The sequence below is a fragment of the Myxocyprinus asiaticus genome, chromosome 7 (assembly GCF_019703515.2).
Source record: "Myxocyprinus asiaticus isolate MX2 ecotype Aquarium Trade chromosome 7, UBuf_Myxa_2, whole genome shotgun sequence".
Classification (NCBI taxonomy): domain Eukaryota; kingdom Metazoa; phylum Chordata; class Actinopteri; order Cypriniformes; family Catostomidae; genus Myxocyprinus; species Myxocyprinus asiaticus.
The window spans coordinates 13,770,433-13,794,039 of NC_059350.1; the positions used below are offsets into that span (position 1 = coordinate 13,770,433).

The 23,607-nt window shown below is 37.8% G+C and overlaps 2 protein-coding genes across 2 annotated transcripts; both read right to left on the reverse strand.

Moving 5' to 3' along the window:
- Positions 1-8,913: 8,913 nt before the first annotated feature.
- On the reverse strand, positions 8,914-13,764 carry cnga1a (cyclic nucleotide gated channel subunit alpha 1a). The gene is made up of 7 exons (XM_051703105.1): positions 13,582-13,764; positions 13,288-13,442; positions 12,179-12,232; positions 11,945-12,073; positions 11,746-11,850; positions 11,025-11,131; positions 8,914-10,933 (listed from the first exon to the last, which is right to left on the reverse strand). Exons 2-7 carry the CDS (start codon positions 13,431-13,433, stop codon positions 9,402-9,404), a joined length of 2,073 nt encoding a protein of 690 aa, XP_051559065.1. The 5' UTR covers positions 13,434-13,442; positions 13,582-13,764; the 3' UTR covers positions 8,914-9,401.
- A 2,258-nt stretch (positions 13,765-16,022) lies between these two features.
- Positions 16,023-20,036, reverse strand: enam (enamelin). Its single transcript, XM_051703230.1, has 9 exons — positions 19,998-20,036; positions 19,779-19,841; positions 19,630-19,653; positions 19,467-19,544; positions 19,339-19,374; positions 19,205-19,234; positions 18,593-18,628; positions 17,005-17,067; positions 16,023-16,901 (listed from the first exon to the last, which is right to left on the reverse strand). Exons 2-9 carry the CDS (start codon positions 19,830-19,832, stop codon positions 16,479-16,481), a joined length of 744 nt encoding a protein of 247 aa, XP_051559190.1. The 5' UTR covers positions 19,833-19,841; positions 19,998-20,036; the 3' UTR covers positions 16,023-16,478.
- Positions 20,037-23,607: the final 3,571 nt, after the last annotated feature.

Here is a 23,607-nt window from a genome sequence, read left to right on the forward strand (position 1 = left end):
GCAAATGAAATAGCAAGCGCTCTAAACAGAGAGGACTTGTGAAGAGAGAGGTATTACATCTAGGTTGAAAAACCTTGCAAATGTGTTTTGAGAAGACCATCCTGCTGCAAAACATATGTCTTGTAAAGACACACCGTTCGTCCATGCCCATGAGGTGGCCATGCCTCTAGTTGAGTGTGCTTTTACACCAATTGGGCAAATCTTACCCTGTGACTCGTAAGCCAGGGCAATCACATCAATGATCCAGTGAGAAAGTCTTTGCTTGGAGACGGACATTCCTTTCAGGTATCCTCCATAGCACACAAAGAGCTGATCTGACAGTCTGAACTGGCTGGTGTGCTCAACGTATGCGTGCAGCACCCTCACAGGGCATAACAAATGCAAGGATTGTTCCTCATCTGGATAAATGGAGGAGGGAATAAGGCTGGAAGGTGAACTACCTGCGCTCTGAAGGGCGTGGTTAGAACCTTAGGCACATAGCCTTTTCTGGGTTTGACAGTGGCTTTTGAAAGACCGGGGCCAAACTCCAGACATGAATTGTCTTTCAATTAATCGTCTTGCTCCTCTAAGGAACTTTATGATTAAATCATGCTTGCCTATAGTGGCACCGGCTTCAAGTACGTGATACGCAGATATAGTCACCACATAAACTTTGAGCATTGACGCAGTGAGTCCTGCATCTAATCGCTCTTGAAGAAATATGAGAATTTCATGTATGGGGCAGTTTACTGGGTCTTTGCCATGTGAAAGACACCAATCAATGAACACATTCCATTTTAGCGCATAGAGGCATCTTGTGGACGGCGCTCTGGCCTGAAAAATGGTGTTCATGACTGAATGCGTGAGTTCTGGCACGATTAGCGCGCTCCGTTCAAAGGCCACACATGTTGGCTTCGCATCTCTGGCCGGGGATGCCAAACCGTGCCTTGTGCTTGAGATCTTTCTTCAGCAGTATTTCCCATGGAGGCCTATTCAGTATTTCTACCATCTCCAGAAACCAGGACTGATTGGGCCATTTCAGTGCAATTCCATGTCCACTTGGACTTTGCTGATGACAGTATGAAGGAGGTGCACCAGGGGATGGGCATACTTGTGTTTCGCCGGCCATACATTGGCCAGCGCGACATATATACGCCACTACTGTTGTGTTGTCCGAACGAATCAGAATGTGGTGATTCATAATATCGGAATGAAAAGCTCTCAAAGCTAGAAAGACAGCCAGTAGCTCAAGGCTATTGAGATGTCATGGCTGTTTCACACCTGTTTCCAGGTGTCGAAAGTCGGGCGTCCATTACACACCGTGCCCCAATCTGTGTTGTATGCATTTGTGGTCAGCACTTCCTTTCTGAAACTTGACCAAGCATAACACCCTGTTGGTAGAAGGCTGGTGCTGTACATGGTGCTAGAGTTACCACGATGCACATGAAAATGGTCATGTCTTTTCAGTTTGAAGTGAAACAGACACCGAAGAATGGTCTGTACGTGCTCGTTGATGAGGTGCACACGCATGAACTCCTAATAATGAGATTTACTCGCTGGGGAAAAGTGTGCTTTTGGCTCAGTTGACATTAGACTAGATTTTCCATATGGCAAAGGAGCAAGTCTCTGTGTTTGCTCAGTAGTGTCTCTGATTGGCTAGTAATAACCAATCGCTGAGGAAATTCAAAACACACATGGTTCATTTTCAATGGGGCGAGCGCCGCATTGATACATTTCGTGAACGTGCGGGGAGCCAGAGACAGACTGAAATGAAGGACTTTAAATTGATACGCAGTTCCCTCAAATGCAAATCTAAAAAGCCGCCTGTAACGTGGTGCAATTGGTTACATGAAGTACGCATCCTTCAGATCTATTGACGCAAATCAGTCCAAAGGATGGATGTGCGATAAGATCTGTTTCTGAGTTAACATTTTTAATGGGCGTGTTACGAGCACGTGATTCAAGCATCTGAGAACTAGAATGTGCCGAAGCCCACCATCCTTCTCCAGAACAAGTAAATAACGGCTGTAAATCCCATGGTGTGTGTTGCAGTATGTGCACGCAACACCGGCATATCGTGTCAGAATGCCAGTAAAAGCTTGCCACGCGTCCGCGTAATGGGACAAAGGGCAATTTGGTATGTTCATAATATGATATAATGCACGCTCACCATTGGGAAGCGGTTGCGCAGAATGTGAGGCTTTGAAGAGGGAAAGCTCTTTATTGAAAAAGTGTGAGCATCTCGTGCGAGCACTGTAATCTTTTTGCAACCTTTGTATGTTCATACATGATATAATGCGCCGCTCAACATTGGGAAGCGGTTGTGCATAATGTGTGGGCTTTGGAGTAGGAAAGCCCTTATTGAAAAAGTGTGAGCATCCCGTGCGAGCGCTGTACTCTTTTTGCAACCTTTGTATGTTCATACATGATATAATGTGCCACTCACCATTGGGAAGTGGTTGTGCATAATGTGCAAACTTTATTTCATGTGATTAATGTGAGACACAGAAAACAACATATTGAACAACATTTTGAACAACAATATTCCTTTCTCGACAAACAGCAGTGGGGAAGAGGGGAACAGAGGGGGGTTTCCCGTCGGCACAGGGTTTGTGCTGAGGCGGCTGTATTCATTTGGGCCACAGCTTGTGTGGCTTTACCAGCAGCTCGGCGGCGACATTTGGTGATGCTGAGGCAGGTGGTGTGGGGTTTTTAGCTGGGCGCTGGACTGAGACAGAGCGGGAGCGAGCTAGATGTGATAAAGTACTGCTCCGTTTTGGCATAAAATGTCTCATAGCCTGTGAGTGTTGCTGAGTCGTGACGTAGCACTCAGCAATTCTAGTCACAGAGCCTCCGAAATGGCCAGCTGGAGACACCGGAGCATCAAATAGAGCTACTTTTCCCGCGTCACGCATTTCTGTGATGGTCAGCCAGATGTGACGATCCAAAAACACCAGATTGCTCATTGACTTCCGCAGGAGCACTGGCCTCTTCTCGTTCGGCGGTTCTGACGCTACGCTGATAACACACGAACATCACCCAGACGTCTATTTGATGTGTGTGTTTACATCTGGAAGATGTATTTTTTAGGTTGTTTGCTCATCTGTAATATGTCTATAAGATGTTTCCTCTCGGATGTCAATAAGACATTCAGTAGATGTCTTTGAGATGTTTATGATTAAGAATGTTAGTAAATCTGATCTTTTTAAGATGTTTAGCAGATGTTCATTAGATTATAATGCTTTCCAAATGAAAATATGTAAAACAGACATCTCAGAGACGTACGTGTGCTATCTGGGTAAGGATGATGACGATGTCATGTCTCTCGCTGCATCAGGCGAGTGGTCAGTGGATGACGCAACCGCCCCTTCCCCCAGTGAGGTTCAGTGAGAGCCAGTCAAGAGTTACAGCTGCTGCCGACACACAAACTCCATGTAATCCAGGTCAAGTGGAGTTCTCAAAAGTGCTCTCTCACAGAGAAGTTGCTCCAAAATATGGTGCTTCAGAATGTGCTGCAGGATAAAGACCAAAATATAATTGAAACAAGCAACAAATATTACAAAGTAATAAGTGATCACCTAATGATCTTAACCCTTTAATGTTTTTTTTTTTTTTTTTTGTTTTTTTTTCAGTGAGGGCAACATATATTTGAGAGGCTGTGGGGAATGACTGTAAGTGGGCCAAATATCTTACAAGAATATTTAAAAGAGATCTGCAGTACAGGTCAAGTGAATTGGAATAAAGGCTCTGGCATTACTTCACGATCTTTATCTAGCATCGTGGCGTACTGTGAGAAGGCCACAGACCTTGAAATAAATGGTCATATCTTTTACTTGTTATTATCATGGGAGAAACTGTGAGATTGAAAATAAAAACAGTATTTATAATAGTGTGAAATTGAATTTTTTGAGTCTTGGAAAATGTCTAAAGAAGTCTAATATACCCCTGGTGCAGTAAACTACAGCTATTAATTACAATTTAGGCACAATTTAGGCCTAAACACATAGCTGTGGGTGATGTGTAGGTAGGAAACCTTGTACAAGGGATGGAAAGCATAATAAAACACAATCAACTACTCATAATGACAAGACAGCAATATCTAGGCTGATAACAAAAAATGCTTTCTCTAAAATGTTTATATTTATTTGTACACTCATTTACTTTTTTATCTAAAGTGACATACAGTATGCAAACTAAAGATAGTCACCTTATAGCAACTTTGAAATCAGTGGTTTAAAGTCACCAATGTAGACGCAAACATGTTGCAATCTCCTGTTACTAAGGCTATGATTTATTTTCCTGGGCTTACAACCTTTCAATTAATTATAAAGTGCCTTACAACTGCAATGAAAAAAGTCAGATTGTATATTATATTATATTATGTATAAATAAATAGCAGTTCTTACATTTCTATCGTAACATCACAGGAATGCAACTATTAACTAGTCAACTTCCTATTTTTAAAGTGTCTAGCAAAGATACACAGTACTTACATACATTATATAACATTAAATCAGCCCTGTTATTATATGAAGAATTAGCAACAAATAAAGTAAATATAGCTACAAGCAGCAATACCGGGGTCAAGCCAATTATCGGCACCATGAGCAGCAAAAGAAGCTCTGTGACATGTTTTTGGTTAGAGTCCGATGAATAGTGTATGAGGAGTTAGAAAAAGTCAACTTTCAATCATAAAAACCCCATTTATTTTAAAAATAACTAAAAATAGCTACTTCTTCAAATTTTTTCCAGTATATGGCACTGTTCTGAAACTGCTCAGGTAGTATCTGGGCATGATGGTTATCATGCAGTAAAGTGTTCAAGAGTTATAAGCCAAAATAGCAATTTTTCTATCTCCTGATCAGTAGGGAGCAGTGTGCCAAAACACTGCAGGTAACCTCAGGGTCTAATGATGATGACACGTACCAAGTTTCGTCCCAATCCCTCAAAGCGTTGCGGAGACACACCCTCAAATTCAATTTTGCGCGTACTTTGTCAAATTCATTGAAGCGCCATTCGAAATGCTATGGTTTATCAAAATTCTGTGAATACCTTTTTGTTGTGAGTGCCTCTAGATGATGCAGGCCAATTTTCTTGCAAATTGGACAAACAGTCTAGGAGGAGTTCGAAAAAGTAGGTTTTCAAAACATTTAAAAATGGCGGACAGGAAGTTTGCTCGATCATGACATAATTGGTATCATTGTGCTTGGCATGAACCATGGAATCTATCAAGACCAGTCTTATGACAGTAGGCAAAAGGAGTCAATAGCTATTAACATTTTTAGAAATAGCATTATAATTTTTGACCACAAGGTGGCACTGTCCAGAAACTTTTTGAGTCCCTTCAGAGCATGGTGCCAAAAACACATACCGTGTTTCATAACAATATGCCAAGTCATTCGTAAAAGACAGCATTTTATGACTAAATTCAAAATGGCCGACTTCAAAATGGCCAACATAGGAATTTTTCATATCGTTGGACTCGCTATACCCCACTGAATCTAATGAGACCAATTTGACGATTTTATGACAAACTGTTCAGAAGTTTTAAGCAAAAATTTGCTTTTTTCATATCTCGTGACCACTAGGTGGCACTGTTCCGAAACTGAGCAGGCACCCTCGAGTCATGGTGCCTATGACAAATAATAAGTTTCGTATGAATAAAGCAATTACGGAGATGTCCATTTTTGTCAAATTTGTTGAAGCGCCATACAAAACAGTTTGGTTTATCAAAATTCTGTGAATAACTTTTTGTCGTAAGTGCCTCTAGATGATGCAGGCCAATTTTCATGCAAATCGGACAAACGGCCTAGGACGAGTTAGAAAAAGTAGGTCAAAATGGCCGAAAATTATGTCATAGGGCCAAGGAATCAGATGAAAAAATAATTTTGTTTCTAGAACTCACGGTTCAAAAGTTATTAACATAAACATAAGTGCAAATTTGGGCAGTTGGTGGTGCTAGTGGGTCTGAGGTAGAGACGCCAAATTTGCTGTGGTAACAGATCAGAATGTCCTCTATCTGTGTGCCAAATTTCATAATTGTTCCGCAAGCGGTTCTATGGGCTACCATAGACTCGAGCGGAAGGAGATTATTAGGGGCTTGACCCCTAATAATGACTCACATGCAGAGTGTCCCTTGATGAAGCCTTATCTCTCGTGAAGAACAGGTGAGTTCGTTATGGTTCTTCGAAATAAAAGGGAGCCAATCACAATTAACTTCCTGGAAAAGGGAATAACCAATGATAGTTGAGGTTACACACAAAACAGCAAGAGACCACCCCACGACTGACAAAATTAAAAGGTGTTTGCGCTAGCAAAGTTTGAAGAATGATTTTGCTCACGGAAGCTTGTATTGCATGTGCAGGAGTATGGCAAGCCACACTGGAGATTTTGTGCGCACGACTGTTTAAAACGAGCGTGTGGGTTCTTCCTTTTTCCTCACGTGGCTTTAATCTATAGGGCGCGTGGATTATTGGCATTGATTTGCCGCCATAATTTCATGGTATATTCTGTGAAAACAAGTTTTAATGTCTTATGCAGTTTTTCTTCTCGTGCAGATTTATCTTATTTTAAGAATGTTTAGATATATTTTACTGGAAAATAATATAAAAACACTGATTTTGTTTCAAGAAATTTATGTTCTGCAGCACAACACTTATGTAAGCAATTCAGCGATTAACTACTTAAAATGTTTCAGTCCTTGAAGGAAAGTCATATGGTCCTTTTTGATTTGCCTGTAAAAGTGACAGACTCGGTCTAATTAATTAAACAACTGGCTCCCGCTGCTCAAGAGCTGGAATGGTTGAGGATCCTTTTATTGGCTGACATCACAGGCATTAGCTGCTTCTTCTTCTTTTTTTATTTTTTATCTTGCTTTCCAATGGGAAACATGGTCCCCTGTTCTTTCATTTCCTTTCTTTCCTGCTTACTTGCCTTTTCTCATCAACTCCCTGAGCAAATACAATAAGTATCCATATGTGACAGCAAATAGCAGCAGAGGGAACAGTTGGGACTGCACAAAATGAAAGAAGAGATAATATCAAGACATACAATGTGGCCACTTCACATATGCGATAGGTCATCTAAACACAAGTGGCTTAATTGAAAGCTTCTGAAACTGAAGTACAAAAGATCTTTATGAATCTTTTAAAATATCTCCACCCCAATTTTACACACAGCTGTATAGAATTCCAAATCCATTATAAATAATGCTGCAAAAGGAAAATTGAAGCATGCTGCAGGAACACCTCATGGATAGGAACTGTTCCATACAAACTGGCATGTAAAAATGCATAAGTAGAGGAGGAAGCCTAAAAATTATCATATCATGTTATGTGAATCCATTTAATTCTGTTTGTTTTAAGTTGAATGGATAGTTAGCACAAAACTGAAAATTATGCTATTACTTACTCACCCTGTTGTTTTTTCGTATGACTTTCTTTTCTTCCATTGAATGCAAAAGGAGATGCTAGGCAAAATGACAACATCAGTCACCTTTCACTTTTATTTTATGGAAAAAGATGCAATGAAAATAAATGGTTACTGAGGTGAACATTTCGCCTAACATCTCCTTTTGTTTTCCACACAAGAAAGAAATGCATAGGGGTTTGGAACAACATGGGGGTGAGTCAATAACTATAAAAAAATTAGTGAACTACTGTATCCCTTTAAGTTGGCTTTAAACCATATATTGTATTGATTTATACAAATCATAGTACTGCTGACCACAGTTTAGCTATATGAGTCCCATTAGGCAAGAGATCTTAAAGTTTGTCAATAGTGAGTCCTTAAATTCTTCTTGTGAACACATTTAGGGAATATTTATGTCACTACACAAAACAAGAAAAGAAATGTGGAACATAATTCTTTTGGTTTTTTATTTACACTATCCAACAAGCTCTCCTGGTTTACCTTACAACAAAGGAACAACAAAGAACACAAAGCTGTTTAGTTTACTTACAAATAAGGAAATATAAGAAAACAAATTATGAATTTATTCATGCAGAAAATGTTTGCGCATGTGTGCTTACATTAAACATCAGAAGGCAGGTTTAAGACTATCTAAGAGTAATCCCAATAATAATTAAAAAAAAATATTCCTAATAAAAGACATGACTTAAGATTTTGTATCTGTGCTGTTATTTCCAGGATTTGAAGCGAAAAGAAAAAATCTTTGGTCCTCTGCTGCACTCTGGTGACCGTCAAACACACTTGTTTGGACAATTTGCATTATTTTGTAAAGCAATAACACAAGTAAAATATAAATCCTGACTTCAGCCTCTTGTTCCAGGGGAAAATTATGAATGCTTGTTAAAAGGATAGTTCACCCCAAAATTTTAATTCTTTCATCACTGACTCGCCCTCATGCCATCCCAGATGTGTATGACTTTTTTTCTTTTGCTGAACACAAATTAAGATTTTTAGATGAATATTTCTGCTCTGTAGGTCCTCACAATTCAAGTGAATGGTGGCCAGAACTTTGAAGGTCCAAAAAGTAGATAAAGGCAGCATAAAAGTAACCCATAAGACTCCAGTGGTTAAATCCATATCTTCAGAAGCGATACGATAGGAGTGGAGGAGAAACAGATCAATATTTAAGTCTTTTTATTTACTATAAATTCTCCTTCCTGCCCAGTATATGGCACGAAGAATGTGAATCGCCAAAAACAAAATAAGAACGTGGAAGTGAAAGTGGAGATTTATAGTAAAAAAGGACTTAAATATTAATCTGTTTCTCACCCACAGCTATCACTTCTGAAGATATGGATTTAACCACTGAAGTCATATGGATTACATTTATGATACCTTTATATGCTTTTTGGACCTTCAAAGTTCTGGCCACCATCCACTTGCATTGTAAGGACCTACAGAGCTGAGATATTCTTCTAAAATTCTTTGTTTGTGTTTAGCAGAAGAAAGAAAGTCATACACATCTGGGATAGCATGAGGGTTAGTAAATGATTAGAGAATTTTCATTTTTTTAGTGAACTGTCCCTTCAAGACCAAAATGTATCTGTACACTTAAAGGGATAGGTTAGCAAAAAACACAAAAACACACACACACACACAAAAACAACAACAACAACAATGAACATTCTGTCATCATATACTTGCCCTCATAGATTTGTTCCAAATCTATGTGATTTTCTTCTGTTGAACAGAATGTTAGACTCAGTCACCATTCAGTTTCATTGCATCTTTTTTCCAGGCTAACATCTCATTTTGTGTTGCACAGAAGAAAGTCATATGGGTTTGAAACAACATAAAGGTGAGTAAATGATGACATAATTTTTTGGTGAAGATATGATCTACACTTTGTGGCTGCTATAATATTAAAATAGTGTTTTGTTCTTTATTCAAATGTATTTAGGATCAGCCTCATTCATGATTTTCATCCAGTTTTAAGCTGTTTTCTTTAGATCCTATGGCTCCCCGTCTTTCTTTTCCTCTTTGGTCACTTCCTGCAACTTTTCCTCCTCTATTGTTTCCTTCTTTTCCTTGTCTTCTTCTGACTTCTCTTTTTCTGTCTCTCCCTCTTTCTTCTCCATCTCCTCTTCTTTAACCTTCTCTGTGTCTTCCATCTTCTCCTCCTCTTCTTCTTCATCCTCCACCTCCTCCCCAGCATAACGCTCAATCTGAACAATTCGCTGTTTGATATTTTTCCGTGTTTCCTCGTGTTCTGCCATCAATTTGGTCACCTTGGTCTGCATGATCTGCAGCGTGTTGTAAATTTGGTTTACACGGCCTTCTAAATCCCGCTCATCTGGCTTCAGTTTTGAAGGATCCAGCTCCAGCAGACCATCCTTCAACAGAATCTGTCTCCCTTTATCCTCCAGCATAGTCTTTGCATCAGGATATTCTGTCAGAGCCTCCATTAGATCATCTTTGGACAGGCAGAAAAGGTCTGAGTATCCAATGCTACGAATATTGGCGGTTCTCCGATTCCCAGCCTTGCTACCCTTTATGTTCAAAATGCTGATCTCGCCAAAGTAGCTCCCATCACCAAGGACGACAAATTGAGTGACACCATCATCAGCTACCACAGCAAGCTTTCCTTCCTTTATGATGTACATCTCCCGTCCAATGTCACCCTTGCGACAGATGTAGTCACCCGGGCTGAAGACTTGAGGACGTAGCTTCAGCACCAACTCTATCAGCAGCCCAGCTTCACAGTCTGCAAATATCCGCACCTTCTTGAGCGTATCTAAGTGTACGTTCATGGCTATCTCCGACCGTAATTTGTCTGGCAAGTATCTCAGCACCTCTCTTTCATCTTGAGCTTTCTTATTAGTCCAAAGGTAGTCAAACCACTTGATGACACGGTTTTCTAATTCATTGCTGACATGACGTGCATGCATGTATTGTTTAATGTTGTCAATCCGTGACTGGAACTGAGCCTGGGCTGCGTTCATGTTTGAGATCATGGTAGCAATATTACCCACAATGGTGGCAAAGATCAGGACGCCCACCAGGAAGTCAACTACATGGAAGAGGAATTCAGAGTCCAGCTCAGGAGAGGGCGTCTCTCCAATGGTGGTAAGGGTAAGCGTGGACCAGTAGAGGCTGAATGCATATTTTCGCAACAGCTCTCCAAACTCAGGTTCAGTAAGAGCGGGGTACACCCATGCGTCTGATCCAAACCCAATGGACTTGGAGAAGGAGAAGTAGAGGCATGCATTCCAATGGATGATGATGATTATGTACATGACCAAGGTGCAGATTCTGAAAATGTTGGGGTAGTTGGTCATAGTTTCTGAGATATTGAAGAACTCAAACATGCGGTTCAGGCGGAGCAACTTGTTTATGCGGATCTCCGGGTAGTCTAAGCCCAAAACGAAGTAAAAAATGTCTGTGGGCAGCATTGAGATGACATCAATACGGAACTGGAGACTGTCTGTGTACTGCTTGAGAAGGAGCTTTTCATCTTTGATGAGCAAGCCCTGTTCCAGGTAACCTGTTTAAAGAAAGGTACCATGAAATCAGTTGTATGTTTTCACAGGCTTTGACTTTTGTTTTTTAAAGGAAAATTCTAACCCAGACTTCACCTGTTCGTGCTCTAAAGGCCATGTCAGCCAAGTAAAGCAGGTCAGAGGTGTAGTCCAGGATGAACCACATCAGCAGATATCTATGCTGGAGTTCTTCAAAGCAGGCTCTATGCACAGAAACAAAACAGCAAACACATTACTATATAAAGGGATAGTTCACCTAAAAATGAAAATAATGTTTTTTACTGCCCCTCTTTTTATTCCGAACTCATAAGACTTCCTTCCTTCTGTGTGGAACACAAAAGGAGATGAAAGCAGAAAGTTACCTTTTCTATTTTTTGCATACATTTTTCATGCAATGAAAGTTAATTGTGACTGAGGCTGTCAGTTTCTGACATTCTGCCAAACATCTGCATCTGTGTTTCATAGAAGAAAAAAAGTCATGTTCCAGAACAACATGAGTTACGGCAGAATTTTCATTTTGGGTGAACTATCCCTTTAGATGAATTGTTTACACAACGGTTTTTACTATTTGAACAGTTGACCAAGAGTCTAGTAAACAATGCTTCTAAAATGCAAAGATTTTGTTTATTTTGTTTGATTTTGAGACTGAACAGATGTTGTTGATTTTATTTATATACATATACGAGCATGAAAGACTAGTGACTGTTAGGGAGCACACTGCAGAGATGAAAAACCGTAGATATCTTCAATTTGTATTCTTCTCTCGTCTTATCCTTGGTAACCTAGTCTTATTAAAACATGAAATACTAATTCTTACCTTGCAATGATAACTGTCCAATTGTACATGACAGGAATGGTAATTATGAGCAGCCATTGATAGTACAGGAGTCCCGCTGGGTTAATCACAAATACCTCTTTAGGCCTTGAGAAAATGAAGTTCATTGAAGAATAATCAATAGTAATTACTTTGAACTTGAAAATCACTAATTAGAAATGACTGAAAAAATAATACTAACCCCTCCTTTTTATCTTTTTCCTTTTCCTTTTCTTTTTCCTTCTCTTTCTCTTTTTCTTTCTCATTTTCTTTCTCCTTCTCATCTTTTTCTTTTACCTTCTTTTTTTCCTTCTCTTTCTTTTCTTTTTTCCTACAGGAATGGCAAAAAATGTTTATAACAGTAAACCACATTTCATGGACATGACTGAAATGAGACAACTGCACATGAAAAAAAGTTGACTACTAATAGACCTACTCTTTCTTCTCCTTTTTTTGTTTTTTCTCTTTTTTCTTTTTCTTCTTTTCTTCCCTATGAAGAGAAAAAAACATAATTGCCATGAATACATAAACATGATACAAATGTGTTTATTTAAATATTTTTTTAGGCATGAATACAGATTATATAACTGTATACCTACTTATTCATGTGATTAACTAATCAGCCAGTCATGTATTGCAATGTATAAAGTCATGCAGATACAGGTCAGGAGCGTCAGTTAATGTTCACATCAACCATCAGAATGGGGAAAATTTTGACTGTGGCATGACTTTTGGTGCCAGATGAGCTTGTTTGAGTATTTCTGTAACTGCTGATCTCCTGGGATTTTCACGCACAACAGTCTCTAGAGTTTACTCAGAATGGTGCCAAAAGCAAAAAACACCCATGAGCATCAGTTTTGTGGGCAGAAATCCCTTGTTGATGAAAGAAGTCAATGCAGAATGGCCAGACAGGTTCGAGCTGACAGAAAGGCTATGGTAACTCAGATAACCACTCTGTACAATTGTAGTGAGCAGAATAGCATCTCAGAATGCACAACACGTCGAACCTTGAGGCAGATGGGCTACAAGAAGTAGAACCCGACGTGGTCTTCTACTGTTGTAGCCTATTCGTCTCATGGTTTGACATGTTGTGCATTCTGATATGCTATTCTGCTCACTACAATTGTACAGAGTGGTTATCTGAGTTACCGTAGCCTTTCTGTCAGCTCGAACCAGTCTGGCCATTCTCCGTTGACCTCTCTCATCAGCAAGGCCTTTCTGTCCGCAGAACCATCGCTCAGTGGATGTTTTTTGTTTTTGGCACAATTCTGAGTAAACTCTAAAGACTGTTGTGTGTGAAAATCCCAGGAAATCAGCAGTTACAGAAATACTCATACCAGCCCGTCTGGCAAATGACTGAGATCACGTTTTTTTCCCCCATTCTGATGGTTGATGTGAACATTAACTGAAGCTCCTGACCCAAATATGCATGATTTTATACATTGCACTACACGATTGGCTGATTAGGTAATCGCATGAATAAGTACATAGTGAGTGTATATATATTAAGTTAAATTAATTATATACTAAGTGATCTCTAATTACTCATCATTGTTGTTGCTGTTGTTGGCGTTAAATAGGCGTCCTAGACTAGGAACAGAAATTGGTTCTTCACTGCACTCATCAACCTCCATTATCGGAGACACTCGGGGTGGAACTGCAATACCTCGTGATGTAGGTACAACAGTCATGATTTTCCCCTGGAACAAGAGGCTGAAGTCAGGATGTACTGTATATTTTACTTGTGTTATCTTGTTTAAGAAATAATGCAAATAGTCCAAAATGGACAAGTAGAGACACTAAGAGGTAAAAATGATCACAAATTCACAGCAAACTCACCTGCTTTTTTCCCTTTAACCGCAATCCCTTCCCATTCTCACTCAGTCAGAAGAATCTCCAGGCCCCACAGAATTATAGACCTTCAGCACCGACTCAAATGAAAATACATCATATTAAAGCTAGTGTTTTCAAAGAAGGAGTATGCTGGTGGTTCATTTGTTCTGTTTGTGCTCTGTAATGATGTCTGAGTCTCGTATGACCCTGAGAAGGATTTGGAGATTAATGAGAGACTAGAGTGACAATAACAGTCTCCTCCCTGCTTTTTTGAATAGCACATAATTTATACTCTCTCCAACAAAAGTTGAAAGTCTGTGGGTGAGGTTCATCATTATGCAATTACAGTGAAATGGAGAATTTTGAAAGTCAGTTATCCTTTCACACTCGATATTCAAAACTGATTTGATGCTCATGCTTGAATGGTTTACCTATTACCAGAGTAACTCAAGCATAAGGTATATCTGACAGACTACATTTGTTGGTAGTGTTTATTTAACTAACTGTAATTCCACTGTAGCTTTACAGTCTACACATTATACTGCTGTCATTTGTAAGTGTGCTTGCTAGAGTAAGAGAGACTGACCCTGTGTAGCAACACATCTGCCAAGTCAGCACTCTTCCATAGATCCCTCTTTATCCTATTAAAACAAACCTGCCAGCCTTATTACCTTTCACAGCCATCCACAGCTTTATTAAAAGCCTACAAGAACAATAGTTGCAAGGCCTTTTTTTGTTGCATACACTTTGTGTGTTCGTACATTTGTACTGTGTATGTTGTTAAAAATACAGTACAGTGAAATTCAAAAGCTTTATTCCACTTGTGAAAATTCTTCTATTTTGTATATTTTAATTTAATACAATGTTTATATAAATTATATTATCAGCATAACAAATTGAGTGAAAATTGGAATTGAAAAATGTATGTAATTTTCAGATTTATTTTTGTTTGTTTGTTTTAGCATTTGGTATGCCCCTCATTTGCTGTAATGACATGATGCACTCAAGCTTACATGGACTCTCCAAGTTTATGCAAAATCTGATGATCCAGCATGTTTCAAAGAGCATCTTGTGTGCTTCAATGCAAGCAAGGAAATCTGACCTTTTGTGCAAAGAAGATAACACAGTTGAATGTCTCAAATTTGCTTATTTGATTATTGAGTGTCCTAGAAATAGTGCAGAACTTTTATTTTTATTCATATTTTACGTTATAACTTTTTGTTTGTTTTAAATTTGTCAAAATCCTGTAAATACTAATAATCTCAAACTTTTTGTCAAAATTTTATTTTACTATTCTTACTAGTTTTAATTAAGTTTCCATTTCTCTCTAAAAAAAAAAAAAAAAAAAAAAAAAAAAAAAACCATTTAAATTGTCCTAATTAAAAACTTGAAATGTCACATTTTGGAATCATAACTGAAATATATACACTCATGACCACTTTATTAGGAACACCTGTTCACCTACTTATTCATGCTGTTATCTAAACAGCCAATCATGTGGCAGCAGTGCAATGCATAAAATCATGTTCACATCTACCATCAGTATAGGGAAAACATTTTATCAGAATAGCATCTCAGAATGCACAACTTGTCTAAGCTTGAGGTGGATGGGCTACAACAGCAGAAGACCATGTCAGGTTCCACTTCTGTCAGTCAAGATCAGAAAACTGAGGCTTCAGTGGGCCTACCATCTGTGTACTTCTGCAGAATTGAGATTCATCAGACCAGGCTATGTTTTTTCCAGTCTTTAAAGGGATAGTTCACCCAAAAATGAAAATTCTGTCATCGTTTACTCAACTTCATGCCATCCCAGATGTGTATGACTTTCTTTCTTCTGCTGAACACAAACAAAGATTTTTAGAAGAATATCTCAGCTCTTTAGGTCCTTACAATGCAAGTGAATGGTGACTAGACTTTCAAGCTCCAAAAATCACATAAAGGCAGCATAAAAGTAATCCATACAACTCTTGTGGTCAAATTTTTGTCTTCTGAAGCGATGTAATCACTTTGGGTGAGAAACAGGTGAACTAATATTAAAAAAAAAAAAAAAACATTTTTTCTTTTTTTTTTGAAAAAATAACAATTATTATTTACTGTAAAAATCTATATAGTTTTAATTCTTATAACTATTGTTGTTGTTGTTTTATTGTAGCTGGTTGATAGTTGTGATTTGTGTGAAGTGTTGTGATTAGTAAGGTGATTATTGTTACCTCTGGTGAAGTTGGAGCTTGTTAAATTTAAGACATTTTTCAATACTCAGTTGTATTTTACAAAAGGCAGATCTCTTTATTCCAGATTTATATTAATGAAATCCCACATTTTCAATGTGGTTTCAGGGTTTTGGAGCCCACTGTATGTTGGTTTCATTTGTTTACATTTTGTATATTTTGTGTTCAGTGATACATTTCCAAATTTCCATATGTATTTTATGGAAATGTTTGAAATCAGACTATTCCTCACAACAAAATATAATTTTGTGTTTTTATCCACCTTTTATTTTATTTTTCCAAAGAGTTACATAATTACACTTTGGTTGATTAAAGAGACATTTAATTGCAGTTACACACACACACACACACACACACACACACACACAAAAATTGGTAAGACATTAAGAGAGAAGAAATAGCACAGAGAAAGGACATATAACATACAACGCTGTTCATAGCAGTGTTTGGCTCAATCCTTACAATGAGGTTAATAGAAAATATTATCAGCCAAGAAACATTTTCGTACACAACACAACAGGAATGTGCCTAATTTTGTTCCAGCAAGCCAGTTATACAGCCATTTAGTCTAGCCCAATCCCTGTGCTATAATGTTCAGACCATAGAGGTGTAGTTTTACAGTAATGTCAACAATTGGTCAGGATCATGGGGCGGAGCTTGTGATCATCTCACTTACTACACGGTCAAACCAGCACCAGGAGCTTCAGCCACTAACACCTGCTCTCCACCAGTGGCAACCTCAGGCCCCACCATAGTGGTGTCGATTTCCACTGTGACTGAAGGTTCCTGGGGGATGAGGGCCGGATCAACGGTGGCAGCAGCAGTAGCAATGATGTCAGGAGCAGGGTCAACAGCAGTAACGGGAATGTCCATGGCAACATTGACAGGTAGGATTTCATTTGCAACACCAGCATCTACAGCTGGAGCTCCTCCAGTAGGCTCAGGTGCAGCTTCAGCCCCAGCCTCAGCCCCCTCTGTGGCCTCTGCCCCCTCCGGCACTGCTGCCTCCTCCCCCCCTTCTGCCTCATCTGAATTCAATGGAGCAGCCGGCTGGGCAGGCTGGTAGCCATAGGGAGGGTAAAACCCACGAAACTGTGGCTTGGGTAACAGAAAAGAGAAACATGATGGAGCAAGGAAATTAGACAGTACTGACGTTTGACAATGTTTGCTCAGACAGAGCTAATAAAATGAAATAGCCTACTGCTCCTTCCTCGTCTGACCCATCTCCTCTCTGTGCCAGTAGAGCGGGGTTGAAAAAGAAGTGCTGGAAGAAATGTTCTTGTTTGGATCAATGCTGATTACATTCTCAACACAAAAGGAATTAACAAAGAACTTTCAAGAACATGCCTTATGTACCACTTTAAGTACAAACATTAAAGGTGAAGTGTATAATTTTTTTAATAATTAAGATTTTGTTATCCGAGCTTAATATGCAGAGACAACTATAAGTAAGCCATTCGTAGGTTAAATTTCCTTGAAAAGTGTAAACACTTTTGACCATGACTTTATGGCTTTGTCTGTTAGAGGCTTACAACCAGCCTGACATAGCAACATTGACTTAACCAATGGCATGTTTAAAGGAATATTCCTGGTTCAATACAAGTTAAGCTCAATTGAAAGTATTTGTGGAATAATATTAATTACCACAAAAATGTATTTAGACTTGCCCCTCCTTTTCTTTTAAAAAAAAAAAAGAAAAAAGAAAAATTCTGGGTTCCAGTGCTGCACTTAAAATGAAAGTGAATGGGGCCAATCAGTAAATGTTAAAATACTCACTATTTCAAAATTATAGCCTCAAGATATAAACAATATGTGTGGTAACATGATTTTAGTGTGATAAAATCGCTTACTAAACTTTTCTGTGAAAAGTTATAGCCAATTTTACGACGTAAAGTCAACAAATCCTAAAATCACTGTATAAACTATGATATACATGATCTTTACAGCTCATATAATACATGAGTTTAAACAGAAGAATAAATGTAAGTACTTTTATAAAATTATAAGCTTTACATTTCTGCCTTTAAACCCACCAAAAATTGGCCCCATTCACTTCAACTGTAAAGTGCCTCATTTGAATTTCTCCTTGAATTTTTAAAGAAAAGGACAGACAAGTCGAAATTATTTTTTTGTGGTAGTCAACATTATGCCACAAATGCTACTGATTGAGCTTAACTTGCTTTGAACCCGTAATATTCATTTATTTTTTATTATTATTATTTTAGCAATTCTGTTTACCAGATGCCATTCGCAGCAGTGAGATATGATTAATTTATCCCAAGAATAAAATCATCCAAATACATTGAATTATCAAGATAAAGCAAGTAATATTCATCTGGTAATATGATCTCAACATGGCAGTGCTTATAAATGTGCGCCCAGTACCATATGTATGTATAAAACTGCTTTTTCTGACTGATATGACTAGAGTCTTCATCTCAAGTGAGTGTATATCATTTTAAACATCTTTTTCAACTATTGCTATTTCTTTCTGTTTCAAAGTTTAGCAATAAGCTACAAAAAAATAAAAATAAAATAAAAATACAGAGTGCACCTTTAATTATCACTCTGTAGTTTAGGCTATGAAATCAGTAGCTAAGCTAAAAGCTAAGCTAAAATTACTCTGTTTATTTGTTTACAATGGCCACTGGCTATTTCTCAACAAAACAAACTAGACAACAATACATAGCTATATTTATTGTGGGGTTCACCTGTGTGAAGTGTTGCATACCCTGATTAACCATACATTGCTTCTTATGTAGAATGTTTAGTAAAAGCATGTTGCTAACCTGCTCTGGTCTTTGAGGCAAAACCTGAGGCTGGGCCTGTAAAAAAGGAGAGACGTTTTCATTAATCCAGCAGTTAAAACTGCCCCATTGAGCAATAATTATGTGCAATTCACAGTCAAGGCTTTTTATTTTTATCCAACACATCCAACCTCTTCTGCCATTACATTCCCTTGCACTGTATAAAACAGATTTGTATTTCGATTTGCACTATGTATGTTTATGTGTGTATGTATGTATGTATGTATGTGTGTATATGTGTGTGTGTATGTATATATATATATATATATATATATATATATATATATATATATATATATATATATATATATATATATTTGTCTTATTGTGTATTCTATTTATACTTTATTTTCTATTCAATTTCTTTATTTTTTTATTTTTTTATTTTTTATTATTTTTTATTATTATCTATGTCTTGTTGCTGTTTTGTATTGTTGTGCACTGGAAGCTCCTGTCACCAGGACAAATTCCTTGAATGTGTAAGCATACTTGGCAATAAAGCTGATTCTGATTCTGATACTGATTCTAAATAAAATGACTTCAAAAAAGCAACAATGAATATTATATAAGTGATATGATAGAATGAGCACTTACATCAACAGGTGCAGGCGCTGCTGGTGCTGCCTGTAAGAAACAGTGTCATTAGTTCAATTTTGTATTTGCGCTATTGTAGGAAACAGTGTTGTCTTGAGTTGATGTGAAATGTACTCTATAAGTGTTTAACATACAGGCTGTTGAGCAGGCGAAGCAACAGCACCAAAACCCTGCAAATATACGGGTCATATTATGTTCATATTATTAAATGCTATGTTTACTGGTTTATCTTCATCTCCATCATGATTTTGTAGTCTCTTACCTGTTGCTGCAGCTGTCCTAACATTCTGTAGAGTTCCATCAACTGCAATGCTGTGTTAGCATGTCCAGTTATCCCCTCCTGCAGGACAGTAAGCACAGTATGCATAATGCAATACATTAGGCCATACATTACTGTCTATTTTAATAATGCACAGGGGTCTTACCTCATTGCTGCCACTGTCAGGAGCCTGAAAGTAAAATCAAAAAGAAGAGGAAAATGTCAGAAATGTGTTCTGAAATTATTTAAGAAATCTTTACAAAAAGACTATGTTATGCCAACTTGAACTGAGGTGTGGAGAAGAGAACTTCTTACAGGGGCAGCTAGCGAGGAGCCCAGCAAACACATCAGGAATGCAAAAGCTTTCATATTGTTCCTCTGACACAGAGAGAAAAAGCATATTGAAATACTTAAGACACTAAATGATCATTGCTGTTGATCAAATGATCAAAACTGTTAGGACAATATGCATTCATTTAACTTTTAAACAACAGGCAATGTAAGCTAGAAAGCTAGAAATTGTAAAGACCTTACCTCTCTTGGAAATCACAAGAACAACTTCTTGGATTTTAAGGTGGAATGCATAACTACTGAGCATGGATGCAATATATACTCAGCAGCTCCTGAAACAAACCAATCACATGTTAGAGCGAAATCTATTTTTTCTTTAAAACATCCTTATTCATTAAAACAGGGTTGGAATTAGAATGTTAATGACCCATAATGTGTAATTATACACTGTGAAATTCTGCTTGGTGCGCAATTCTTCAAAAAGAAAGAGAGTAAACGAAAAGTTGTCTACCCAACCCTGCAGACAGGAGGATGTCTGTCTGTGGTGTCTATTTGATGGTGAAGTTGGTTAGATACATGTGACTTAAAAGTTCCCCTACCAAATTCACCAATCTAATTAAAATAGATCTTCACAATGATGCCAAAGCTCAAATAATGCATTCTTCTGAACTCTTAAATAGAGACTTAATCTATCTTCTTTTGCTGATTCATCTAGAGATAGACATTGTTGTAAATCATTTGGCACCTCATTGTTGCGACCACACTGACTGCTTCTATACTGTTGTGTTCGTCTGTGTTTCTTCCCTACTCTGTGGTTTGGAGCCTTACAAGGATTGATATGTCTTACAGTACACTTAAGTGACACTTCAGTCATTATGTGCAGTCAGATCCAGGGTGTCTTCCATCTGATAAGAATGTGAAGATAAAAGGTTTATAGATATCAGCAGTAACATTATTAGCCTGTTATTGTTTCATTCCATAGTAGAGAGATCTTACTAACTTAGATAATGCAAATCATGGAAAAGTTGCTTTCATATACTTTTGACATTATCAGTTTAACTTATTGTAATAATTATAACAATATGCGGTAAAATATTTTTGTATAATGACTGCTAAAATATTTCATTGCTGTCCCAGCAAATTATTTCATATATAGCTGCAGGTTTCTTGGGGAAATCTTAAAGCTGACCTAAAAGTACGCTACTGAAATAATTAACTCAAATCAATATTTTATTAATTTAGTAAGCTGTGTAATAGGTAGGATAGTGTAAATTCAGCTGGTCATTATAGCTAAATAAATCCCTCAGAATGATGACTTTCTTGGCATATATAGTAGACAGAAATGGGGCTTCTATGTTGTTTGGACTATAAGAAATAATTTGAGCTCAAAAAATAACACAAATGAAGCCATCAAAAGTAAATTGGCTGTTGTTTCTCTTTTTTTAGAAACATATAATTAGAACTGAATTAAAATTGCCAATCTTATTAAACCTTTATGATAGTTATGAGATAAAATCAATTACAAAATCTCATTAAGTGTTGAAGCCCAATTTGGCGGCATAGCTCAAGAAATGGGTTTATTGCTCACATACTATTTTGTTAATGTGTGTGCTTGTGTCGTGTGTACAGTATTTATGTATTTAATGATAGTGTTATAATTCTGGACTTAAGAGAACATGATATTGTGTGGTATTGCTTTAAGACAAAAGTACAAAAATCGAGTAAATAATATTAAATAACTTAAGTTTCAGACAAAAATTGCCCAGTTTGTACATTTCTTCTCCGCCACCAAAAAATAGTTCCTAAAGAAGCCAAAGCATCAAGCACAACTCCGTTCTCTGCCATAACTTCACACTCTGGTTTTGAACTAATGGTGTTTTGTTTGTAACAAATATGAATGAAACTTTTAAGTAAATGAATCATCCTCTTTCTCTTCCACTGAAACAGTAGGTTGACTTTTCTGGAGCTAAAGTCGGTCTATGCCTACCTAAATTCTAAGCACTGCCCCCAGTGGCCGAAACGGGAAGTGTTTTTGAGCATAAGGGCAAGGGTGAACTCCAGATTCTGTGTGAAATGCCCACAGAGGGGTGCGAAAAGTGAGTTATGAAGTGAGATGTTTTTAGCTGTAAAGGATGTTATACTGTGACTAGGAATTCATATTTTATTAATTCTACCCCCATACCCCAACCCTAAACATAACCGTCAGTGGAGTAAAAATGAAACCTTTGAATTACGGTCAACTATTATGTGAACACATTTGCTTACTGGTTTCAACACAGGATGAGAACATAGATCTCCCATGCTTCTGACGCAACGCCCTTCCGGTCATGCCACAGGAGAAGGTACATAGTTAAACCAATGCAAAAATGCCTGATGGGAGATGCCGTTTGTCAGTAACTGTGTATGATGGGCAGAGGTGGGTAGTAACATGCTACATTTACTCCATTACATTTACTTGAGTAACTTTTTGGGAAAAAAATTACTTTTAGAGTAGGTTTAAAAGTGGGTACTTTTTACTCTCACTCAAGTACATTTCTAATGAATTTTTTTTACATTTACTTCTTTACATTGGGTGGCGTTACTGTCATTACATTACTGGGTTTAATTTTAATTAATGTGTAATTTATTGAGAGATTATTGAATGGGACTTTTACAAGAGTGGAAGTTCACACAGCTGCGCGCGCTGAGCCAGTGTCACAGACTGTCACTCAATCACTGCAGAAGCATCAAACTCCTCAAATTGAAACACTTTCTTCGCTCCGCATAGAGAAAAAGGAATAGTTTCGTCATGCAATGCCTTCATTTCACACCAAGACAAACGGATATTTCAAGATTAAAATCAAAGCTCCAATTTAAGGCAGCACGCTGAGGTAAATTTTGGCTCTAATCCTAACACGGGCTTTTCTGTGTAATGAGATGGTCATTTTCAGGGTAATTCTGTAACTGGGCTCTTATGACATCAGTTTTTAAGTGTACATTTTTAAATCAGTGCAGCAATATATCAGTGCGCTTTGTCACGCGTCCCGCATGTAATAAGCAGTATTTATGCATTTACTCCGCGCCATCTAGGGGGTACTGGAAACTATCGCAGCTACTTCAGGTAGATTAACTGTATAAATCCATGTAAACATCCAAGTTAAGTGTAAATCACTGCCATTCGCGTGATCGACAACTGGAGCGCGAACAGACAGCATTTTTGCGCGTGCACTCGCGTGTGTGAGATGTGCGGGCATGAGACAATTGTATGGCAAGAGAGTGGCTGTGTCCTCAATCATTCACTCATTCACTATTTCCTATACAGTGAATGGCAGTTAGTGCACTATGTCTCAGCAGTAAGTGAAGGAAATTAGTGAATTCGGACGTGAGTTTCGGAGCTCTGGGGCTGTCGCAGAAACAACGTCTCATATGAAATTTTAAAACACTTGGGCCTAACTTGTTATTCTTATTAAATAATATATTAATACAATAAATCTTCATTCTGTTTGTCATTTTTAATATATACTGTGTGTTAATATAAAGAGTAAGCACATTTGATCAAATAAAGAGTACATTTTAAAATGTATCTGTATGTTTTGCCTCTCTATATGTTATTATGTTATTTTAATTAAGTAATGATTTGTCAAAAAGTAATTTACTGCATTCAGCATGAAATAAAACATTGCAGGAGTGAAGGAAGCAGTAAACTCCCAGCTCGTACGGCTTTCCAGTGGTGGACTGTGGGAAATTAACCATTGTCGAGTGTACATCAAATGTACACTTGAAATTAGAGTGCATTGTGGGTAAGAATGAGTGAAGAAAAGTAGGGAACGAGTGGCTCACTCAGAATTCAGACACTCCTGCAAAATAGCGGACA